The sequence below is a fragment of the Panicum virgatum genome, chromosome 5K (assembly GCF_016808335.1).
Source record: "Panicum virgatum strain AP13 chromosome 5K, P.virgatum_v5, whole genome shotgun sequence".
In the NCBI taxonomy this organism is placed as follows: Eukaryota; Viridiplantae; Streptophyta; class Magnoliopsida; order Poales; family Poaceae; genus Panicum; species Panicum virgatum.
The window spans coordinates 44,293,146-44,303,437 of NC_053140.1; the positions used below are offsets into that span (position 1 = coordinate 44,293,146).

The 10,292-nt window shown below is 49.3% G+C and overlaps 2 protein-coding genes across 3 annotated transcripts; both read left to right on the forward strand.

Annotated features, from left to right (window-relative positions):
• Positions 1-1,073: 1,073 nt before the first annotated feature.
• LOC120707645 (65-kDa microtubule-associated protein 3-like) lies at positions 1,074-5,349 on the forward strand. 2 transcript variants are annotated; one of them, XM_039992591.1, is made up of 13 exons: positions 1,074-1,236; positions 1,455-1,556; positions 1,675-1,881; positions 2,327-2,575; positions 2,701-2,910; positions 3,002-3,157; positions 3,273-3,432; positions 3,550-3,701; positions 3,776-3,863; positions 3,979-4,052; positions 4,160-4,234; positions 4,329-4,566; positions 4,657-5,349. In XM_039992591.1, the coding sequence occupies exons 2-13, from the start codon at positions 1,485-1,487 to the stop codon at positions 5,037-5,039; spliced, it is 2,064 nt and encodes a 687-aa protein (XP_039848525.1). In that variant the 5' UTR covers positions 1,074-1,236; positions 1,455-1,484; the 3' UTR covers positions 5,040-5,349. The 2 variants fall into 2 exon arrangements, with proteins under 2 accessions (XP_039848525.1, XP_039848526.1); XM_039992592.1 differs by having other exon boundaries at positions 4,329-4,563.
• A 3,475-nt stretch (positions 5,350-8,824) lies between these two features.
• Positions 8,825-9,943, forward strand: LOC120707646. Its single transcript, XM_039992593.1, has one exon. The coding sequence runs from the start codon at positions 9,049-9,051 to the stop codon at positions 9,667-9,669; it is 621 nt and encodes a 206-aa protein (XP_039848527.1). The 5' UTR covers positions 8,825-9,048; the 3' UTR covers positions 9,670-9,943.
• The last annotated feature ends 349 nt before the right edge of the window (positions 9,944-10,292 follow it).

Genomic DNA, 10,292 nt, shown 5'->3' on the forward strand with positions numbered 1-10,292 from the left:
CACGATTTGTTGTCTTCCATCTCCTTATTTCTTCATTGACTCCGGTGGCTACTAGCTAGGGGTAAAATAGGCAACCTCCAAGGTCTACACGAAATGTTAGACGCACACAAAATTATGCCAGTTTGCATGTAGTAGCGGCTATGAAGGATCGTCTTTGGTTTCGGCACTATTTGGAACGCCGTATGATATTTTTGTGTAATGGTCATATTAATGGATGCAAGGTTGTGCCTTCAATCTGGTATGCACCGCAATCATCCATCATCTCTTTGGTCCTCGGGGCACCCACAGCGTGCGCAAAAAGTGAACCATGCATTGCTCCAATCGAATCGTGAACGCTATGGAAGTCGAATCGTTGTTGTCAGAGCCAAAATCGAAGCTTGCAAATGCGTCTACCGCAAGAGGAGAAAGGATGGATGGAGAGAGTATTTTTATTTTCTTTATGGAGTCCACGACTCGATGTCGACTTTTGTGGATTTGAGAGGTCGAACCAGCACTGGATGTGGCCTCAGGACTAGAGGTACAGTGCAACCGAAGCATTGTGGGCTTTGACATTTGACAATATACTTTTCTTTTTGAAATCAGACCAAAAATTCACGATTTGCCACCATGTGTTCGGCTGGCGTGCCGGTTTGAGGTAAATAGAACCATGTTACACCAAGTATGAAGTTTCTTTGATAAAATTTCATCTCCATCCTTCAGGTACATGACACCATGGGTTCCCCCCAAACTTAGCAGAATGATGTGCGACCGTGCTCTCGTAGTCGTCACAAGGAAACTTCGTTAGCTCTCTGCAAGTCTGCATCTTGTAATGATACATCCGACTTGGCAAACTCATGGCCCCCGGGAGGCCGGGACGAGTCCACCCCGCCATCCCGGCCGTTTAATTCAAAACGGAGGTCTCGTGATGGGATCCGGCCCGATTAAAGATAACCCCTAACGGCTCTCTGCTGCTGCCGACTGTCCCCTCCCCTACCCAACGGATTTCCAAACCCCCAAATCTCCTCCGCCTTTCTTGCCCTTCTGACCTTCTCCGACGCCCCCCCCCCCCCCCCCCCCCCCCCTATTTCAAAACATTTCGAACACTCTCCGCCCCCTTCCTCTCATCCCATCCCCTTCCCATTCCGCTCTCTCTCGCCCCCGAGGCGCCGGATCGCGCGACTCCCCCCCCACGGCGACAGCCCGCCGCCACCCTCCCCGTCCCGCCCGCTCGACCAGGTCGCGCCGAGCGGTGAAGAGGTGAGCGCCCTACTCGCAGTTCCCTCGGGTTGGATACGGTCGCTCGCACCGTGGTGTGCCGGCTCCGGTGAGGGGGTAACCCTAGGTTCGGAGGGGATCTCTTCTCCCTGTTCCGCGCGGTTGAGGCGTCGGTCTGCGTACCTGGCGCGCGCCCCGCCGGGGAGTGTGTGCTGTTGTTGCCGCGGAGTTGGGTTTGAACCGTGACATCGCGTTTGCAGGGTGCCGCTGCGGTTGCTCGCCCTCTCGCGATGAGTAGCGCCGTGAAGGACCAGCTCCAACAGATGTCGACGACGTGCGATTCGCTCCTGCTGGAGCTTAACGTAAGCCGCTCCACCCCTAATTCCACCGGTTTTTCTCCCCCTCTTGTTTTGTTGTTGCTTTCGCTGTTCCGCGCGCGCACGGTGCGATGAATTGAGGTTGTGTTTTGTGTTGTTTCAGGTGATTTGGGATGAGGTAGGGGAGCCCCACTCTGCGAGGGACCGGATGCTGCTGGAGCTCGAGCAGGAGTGTCTCGAGGTCTACAGGAGGAAGGTCGACCTGGCCAATCGCTGCAGGGCACAGCTGCGGCAGGCCATTGCCGAGGCAGAGGCCGAGCTCGCCGGCATCTGCTCGGCCATGGGTGAGCCTCCGGTACATGTTAGACAGGTTAGCATCTGAAAGGAACAAAAGAAGTGAACCGAATGCCATTTGAATACTAAGCTCTTTTTTATATAGGGAAAGGGATATTCTGTAGAATTTTCACTCGCGATCTTCTTTTACTGCCAACAAGAACAAAAAGAACTCCTCTATTTTTACTGCCATTTTGACTTTGCTACGGCTGTGATAATGTGACAATGGCTGGATATGCAAACCACTCGTGCTATATTGAGTACTTGGTTTTTCTGTAGTGACTTCACTAGTAATTGGTACTTTTTTCTGAGAAGAAAACTGACAAACAAATCAGAAGTTACACGGTTAAAAAGGAGGAACAGACGAAATTATCATGTATTAAAGTGAGCAGTTGAATGCAATGTTCTGCATTAAGACTTAGAATTTTTCTGTAGTGACTATACCAGTAATTGGTACATTTCTCTTTTTGAAAATATGACAGTCAAATCAGAAGTTGCATGGTTTAAGGGAGGAGTTGAACGCAATTGTCCCATACTTGGAGGAGATGAGACAGAAGAAAGTCGAAAGATGGGACCAATTTGTTGATGTCATGGATCAAATTAAGAAGGTTGCATCTGAAATCAGGCCTGCAGATTTTGTGCCCTTTAAAGTTCCCGTGGATCAGTCCGATCTGTCATTAAGAAAGCTTGAGGAGTTAACGAAGGAGCTACAATCCCTTCAGAAGGAGAAGGTTAGCTTCACTTATTCTAATCTGATTTCCATTTGGTCGATTCATATTCCTCAGAATGCAACTATTTTTCCTTAATTCCTCATGCAAGTCAACGAATCCCTTTTTTTTGTATCTGTTTCTGACAGAGTGAAAGGCTGAAGCAAGTGATGGAACATTTGAACATTTTGCATTCCTTGTGCGAGGTGCTTGGTATAGACTTCAAGCAAACATTATATGAGGTGCATCCTAGCCTGGGTGAGGCTGATGGATCAAAGAATCTGAGCAACAGTACAATCGAGAGACTCGCATCAGCTGTAAATGGATTGCGCGAAATGAAGGTCCAGAGGATGCAAAAGGTAAGCGTTTGTCTATGACTTAAGAAGAAATTTGAACTACTCAGTCCAGTCAATCTTTGACATTATTTATCTTAAATTCTGAATATGACAGCTTCAAGATTTGGCATCTAGCATGCTTGAACTTTGGAATCTCATGGATACACCACTTGAAGAGCAGCAGATGTTCCAGAATATAACGTGCAATATTGCTGCTTCAGAACATGAAATAACTGAGCCCAACACTCTCTCCATTGACTTCCTCAGCTACGTGAGTCCATTGTTCTGCAGAGATTCTTCTCATGCCACTATTGCTGTTGTTTCTTCTGTTGAGAGAAGAATCTGAAGTATTAAGGCTTGAACAATTATCTTGATACTAAATGTAGGTGGAATCTGAAGTATTAAGGCTTGAACAATTGAAAGCGAGCAAGATGAAAGACCTTGTTCTGAAAAAGAAGACAGAACTGGAAGAGCATAGGAGACGTGCTCATCTGATTGGTGAGGAAGGTTATGCAGCTGAATTTAGCACTGAGGCTATTGAGGCTGGTAAAGATCATAACCTTGTTTTTTAACGACTTGTGTCCAGTAAAAAATTGTTGTGGTCCTGCAAATGTGGTCACACGATAACTATCTCATCCACATTTTACCTTTTCTTTTTTACAGGAGCTGTTGATCCTGCGCTGGTGCTGGAACAAATTGAGTCTCACATTGCTACAGTGAAAGAGGAAGCTTTTAGCCGAAAGGATATTCTTGAGAAGGTTGAAAGATGGTTGAATGCATGTGAGGAGGAAGCGTGGTTGGAAGATTACAACAAAGTAAGAATGATTGTATCATGTGACCTAGTTTTGTTTAGTAGATGGTTACAGTTCTCTGACCTATTTTTGCTTAGGATGACAACCGTTATAATGCTGGGAGAGGGGCCCATCTGACACTCAAGAGAGCGGAGAAAGCTCGTATTTTAGTTAACAAGATCCCAGGTAATGTTGCTTAGTAAGATATCTGTTAGAGGTTCACTAATTCTGTTCTGTTCATAGAATGTCTTGATTCTTCCACCATACTTACAACCATTTACCATTTCAATGTCTTGAACAGGAATGGTAGATGTTTTGACCACGAAAATCCATGCTTGGGAGAAAGAAAGAGAAAAGGAGTTCACCTACGATGGTGTAGGCTATCTTAACCTCACCCTTCTTTCTTGGACTCTTTAACTCTTTTGTATTTTGCTAAAATAGATTTGTGCAACCAACATATGTTTTTCATGCACTATTTTCAGGTCCGCCTACTGTCAATGCTTGAAGAGTACATGATTGTTCGCCAGGAGAAAGAGCTAGAGAAGAAGAGGCAAAGGGTATATTATGCTTGTGCACAATATTTATACATTGCATATATACCATCTGCTTTAACTGTAGTTAAGATGTTGTAATACTTGAATGTGATTGCAGGATCAGAAGAAAATCCAGGATCAAATCAAAGCTGAGCAGGAAGCACTCTACGGATCAAAACCTAGCCCATCCAAGCCTCAAAGTACAAAGAAGGCGCCTAGGAACTCCATCGGTGGTGCAAACCGAAGGCAATCTCTTGGTGGAGCCACAATGCAAGCCCCGAAGACAGACATACTGCATTCTAAGACTGCTCGTGCTGCCAAGAAGACTGAAGATTTGGGAACTTTATCTCCTAGTAAGCTTCATTGTCCATTCATCTACAGGAATTCTGCTTCTTTATTTTTTCATTTCACTTCTGCACAATTCTGAGGCTACCTAACCCTTTCAGGTAGAGGCTTGGATATTGCTGGTCTTCCCGTCAAGAAGTTAACTTTCAATGCAAGTACTCTGCGTGAGGTAGAAACACCTCGCAAGCCCTTTTCCCAGATCATGCCAGGAAACAATGTCCCTTCAACGCCTGCACGACCCATCTCCAATGACGAGGAAGAGAACAAAACCCCCAAGACATTTGCAACGCTCAATCACAAAACGCCGGTGACGATGACGGCTCCGATGCAGGTGGCGATGACACCTGCAGTGGCTAACAAGGTAATAGCCACTCCTGTCTCCCTTTTCCAGGAGAAGCCAGAGCAGCCGATGCTGCCGGAGGAGATTGAGTACTCGTTTGAAGAGAGGAGGCTCGCCGTTTACCTGGCCAGGCAAGTGACTTAGCTCCGTCACTTGCCCAGGGCATCCTAAAATCCCAGTCATTACGTAGCTGAAGGTCGAACTGACTGCCATTTCTCGTCAGAGGCCAATGGTACCTGTCTGTTGGTCGACAATAGTCGGCCTTTTCGCGCTTTGCCGTTCTGTTCTGATTCACAGCCATATTTGGTACAACTAGTAAAGAAGTTCTACACTAGTGAGCTTGTGCTCCGTGCCGCCATTCTTTATCCTAAGTTGTATAGCACTATAGCTTCATCCGGTTGCATCGTCGATGACCTGTTACTCTAATTATTATTTCTGTTTACAGTCATCCAAATGTCGTGTCCCCCCTTGTGTTTCCTGATCTCAAATCTTCTGGATGATATGGTTCGGTCTGCAAGAATCGCCATCCTCCTGGAACCAGTCGTAGTCTGTGATTGTGCGATCTCAAAATTTCTTGTGATCCAACCCCGGTTTAAAATAGTTAACATAATGGCATTGACTAGTGTCTGTACAATAACTCGCCATGCAGGAACCAGCTCGTCGATAAATTATCCGCCACAAATTAGTAGATGCGATTTGACAGTTGGGCAAGCAGCACTTGTGCAGCTACCAAAGCAAAAACCATGGCACCCGCGCACTCGCCGGATCAGTGGTCGTCACTCGTTACCCAGTGCGCTGGCCACCAAGGACTAGCTAGGCACGTAGTAGCCTTTTTCTGTCCCCACATTTTCCCCAAACATTTCCCACCGCCGGTCCTTAACACAATGCAGCAGTCAGCAGATAGTAACGCCCACTGTCCGTAGACGCCCAGAGTCCCAGACTGGAAGACCAGCGGCGGCGAGTCATGGCCGGAGATCGGTGATTAGCCATCAGTGCGCTGTATCTTTCGGTAACCCGACCTTGACGAGCTAATGCATTTTTCCCGCAGGTCTCGAGCCATGTGGGCTCGCTCCCATCCCAGACACCCCCAGGAACTGGTTGGAAGTCCGAAGTCCTTGCCCTGCTGATGATGAGGCTGGGGCCGGATGCCGGAGCGAACCCCTCGCCCGTCGTGCACTGCATACCCCCGCGCGCGTGCCCTCCCCACGAGAGGAACAACTCAGCCACGGCGGGGCGGGGACCCCCGGCCCGCCGCCCCCGTGACCTGTGCTTGGTGCTAGATTTCTAGGCCGTGTTCAGTTCCTAAAATCAAAATTCCAAAATTTTTTCCGGCACTTGCATGGAGACTTAAATCTAGATGAAATAAAAAACGCATTGCGACTGCTGTCTGTAAATGACGAGACGAATCTAATGAACATAATTAGGCTGTAATTAGATGCTAAATTGCTACAGTAATGCTACAGTAAATAATCTCTAATGATAGATTAATTAGGCTCATTAGATTCGTCTCGCGATTTACAAACGAGTTATATAATTATTTTTGTGATTAGTCTATATTTAGTACTTCAAATATAGAAAGATGCATTTTCAAAAATTTTACAGCCTGCAACCAAACGGGCCCCTAGTGTTAGTGAATAGTAAAAAATTTTGACCGTTAATTATAGTGTCAAACAAAGTCAGTTTACAAATCCAACTTCAGAACCCGTGACTATAAAGAATCTAACGAGGCCTTTGACCGCGCGATTAGATGATAGTTACTGTAGCATCAATGTAGCAAATCATCAATTAATTACCGCCGTTAGATTCGTCGCGAAAAGTTACACTCATCTTTAAAAGATTTTGCAAATAGACTTCATTTAGTGCTTTATACATACGAAATTCTTTTTTCGAGATGTGTGCGTTCCAGTTTCCTAGCACATCCAAACAAGGCACATAATTCGGGGGCAGTTACGCCGCTCATGTGCCCCCCGCCCCCGGTGCTTATTCGCTAGCACACAACCACACACTCCTCGCAAGTTGCAGCTCGCGGCCGGGGCGCGAAGGTTCGCGGCAGCTTCGCCCGCGACATTCTCGTTACGGTGCGGTTGGATGGCGTCATGTTCAGATGCTTCTACGGGCAGGCAGGCGGTCGATGCTTTTGCTGTGCAGGAGTCGGGTCGGGTCAAGCGGAGGTCGCATGCGGTAGGGCATTCCTGTGAAGCTGGATTCGGATCCAAAGGCGTCCTTTCCATGTACTACTCTACTGTGCTGAAGGTCGGGGTCGGCATTATTAACTATGGTGTCAAATAAATTCAGTTTGCTAAATTAATTTCAGGTCGGGGTCGGCATTATTAACTATGGTGTCAAATAAATTCAGTTTGCTAAATTAATTTCAGAACTCCTATGTTAGAAACTCTTAAGAATCTAACGAGGTCTTTGATCGCGTGATTAGAAGATGATTATCGTAGTATCACTGTAGCCAATCATCAATTAAGTACCATCATTAGATTCGTCGAGAAAAATTACATCTATTTTTGAAGAAAAAAATTGCAAATAGACTTCATTTAAAACTACATACATACAAAATTTCTTTTTCAAAAAACATGCACGCTAGAATCCTAGCGCGATCCAAACACGGACGACGGAGATGGATGGCCAGCTCCTGCGTGCTGCTTACTCAAAGCTGACTGACCGTCCGGACCGAACCGAACCGTGGAAGAAGCGACCCCAGCTCCACCGTTCGGCCCAAATCTAGCACGTACGGCGAGGTCCCATGGGATGAAGCACGACTCTCTGCTCTGGCCTGCCGGACTCCGGCGAAGTTATGCTTATGAAAATGTCCCAACCATTTAGCCATCTATACTACTGTCAACAATAAAGATGATGTTGTTTGCGTGACTACTGGCGGGTACCTAATAAAGTATCAGGGTCGGTGGCAAATTTCCCACGAGTAAGAGCAAGGATAATAGTCTTCGCCGCTGCCGGCTGGTAGCACGCCAAATGGTGGCGGACGCCATTGACGATTAATACACTGTAGTGAGACGAACGAACCATTTCACTGGCTCCGAGTGAGTGATTTGTCAGACTCCCTCTTCAGCTTTCTCTCTCCTCCACATTGGATTCCAGCCGGCTCTCAACCGGTTATTATACTTGCTCTAATGAATGCTGAAGCACCTCCTCAACCAGCTCGTCCACCAGCGTGCCCATCCTCGCGAGGCTCCACAAGAGATCGGTGATCCTCGAGGAACGGAACTGGGGGATAATTTTGCCCCCATATAAAGTTCCTAGTTCGAGTTGGGGATTGGCGCCGGGACGGAGGTCGTTCCGGTTAGGCCTCTTCCAAAAGCTGACTCTTAGCTAGCTCATAGAATTTTTTTAGTCTATAAACAATGCTAAAAGTGAAGAGCTATCTCTTATTCAAGAGATAGTCTCATACATGAATTCCAAGATTACAAGAGAATGACATGTGGAGTCATTCATGCTATTAGCTATGTGTTAAGAGTCAGATTAATTGAAAAATTGTCTCTTAGAATACTTAGAGCCAGGTACTAGCTCATAGCTTTGGAGGAGGCCTTATGCCAACCTGACTTTCCATCCAGGCTATCACCATTCTGAACGCACCACGTCCTCCGGAACCGGAAGCCCGCGCGCTGCAGGGCACCATCGGGGGGTGTCGGGTGATCGGGTCTCCGATTCGGCAAACGGCAATGCCAGCCCCAAAGCGACTAGCCCAACCTGAGCTGACCCGTGGTCGGTCGGCCCCACGCGCAATTCCACCTCGACGGCGACCTGAACCCACCCACCGGGCCACCACCGCCACCCCCCTCCTCTCATCACTCTCGCCCACACACCCAGGTCACCAACACCATCTCACCAAGCCCGTCGCCATCACCACCGCCGTCACCGTCCCTCCTCACTCACGTCCATCACACGCCTTCTTCCAAGCAAACACCACCCAGACCCAGCACCATCCCGTTCCGCCCCCCGCCCAACCGCTCTCGGCCCGCGACGCGCCTCACCTATATAACGCCGCCCGCCAGGCCCGCCCACCGGAACACGAGCAGACGCACGCGATCTATCCCACAGCGAAGCCGCCGGGTTCCCCCCCGCGTGAGCGCCCGCCCGCAGGCTTGTCGATCCGCGCGCGGGGGCGGGAAGGCTAGACCGGGTCTCCATGGGCAACTTCGCGTCGTGCACGCTGGCGGCGCCGGCCGGGAGCGGGCGGGGCGCCCGGGTCGTCCTCCCCGACGGGCGGGTGCGGCAGGTGCCGCTCCCGGCGACGGCGGCCGAGCTGATGCTCGAGGCGCCGGGCCACTTCCTGGCGGACGCGTGCGCGCTGCGCCCGGGGCGGCGGATCGAGGCGCTCCCGGCCGACGAGGCCCTCGCGCGCGGGGCGCTGTACGCCGCGCTCCCCATGAAGCGCCTCGGCGCGCCCGTGGCGCCCGCCGACGTCGCGCGCCTGGCGGCCGCGGTGGTCGCCAGCGGGGAGAAGGCGCGGGCGGCGAGGAGGAGGATGCGGCCCGGGTCGTCTCCCGCCGCCACGGCCAAGGTGGCCGCCGTCGTCGCGCCGCCCGAGGTGCTGGATGCCGCCGCCGCCGCCGCCGAAGCGTCGCTTCAGGAGACGGACGCGCCCAAGCCGAGGGCCCCGAGGCTGGAGGAGATGGCCGTGGACGACGCGGCGGCCGCGGCGGAGATCGAGGAGCTCAAGCAGCGGCTCGGCGGCGGCGGCCGCCGGTCGAGGCGGCCGACGCTGGAGACAATTCAGGAAGAGAGCTACGTGGCAGCGAGATGCTGATGCAGGTCAATAATGGTCAAACCAACCAGACACGAAGATGGCAAAGGCTCTCTCGTAGGCTCATAGCTTTTTTTTTCATTTTCTTTTACTTCTTCCTTTTCACACATTGTGTAAAATACCAGTACTTTTTTGGGGTGCTGCCTCTTTTCCGTTTATTTTGGAGAGAGGAAAGAGGAACATGAGTTGGATCGACATGGTTCTCAAAACTAATTAATAGAAATGAAGACAATTTTAGCAAACCATGATCAATACTATATTTACAATTGATCTGGTATTGTTGCAGCTGTCATTTCACGAAGTTGGGAATAATAAATGATTTAAAATTGCCTCGCCCTCCCATAATCAACGCACATATTGCTTTCTCATTTTAAAAATTTTGGTTGGAGAGCAAGATAGGATGGATAATATTCTTCATGCAGATTAAAGGGGTGAGATGGTTCCACGAGTTTGTTTTTTTGATTGGCAGGATGAATTAGCTACATCAGTTATTTTTTTAAAAAAATAACTAATGGATCAAAACGGATCCTATGTGTCCGTAACTCCTGTAACCATGATCAAATGGGCTCTATTAGTCAGTCAGTTCCAATCTCACCACGCTAGGCCATGTTTGGTTTCCACCCTCA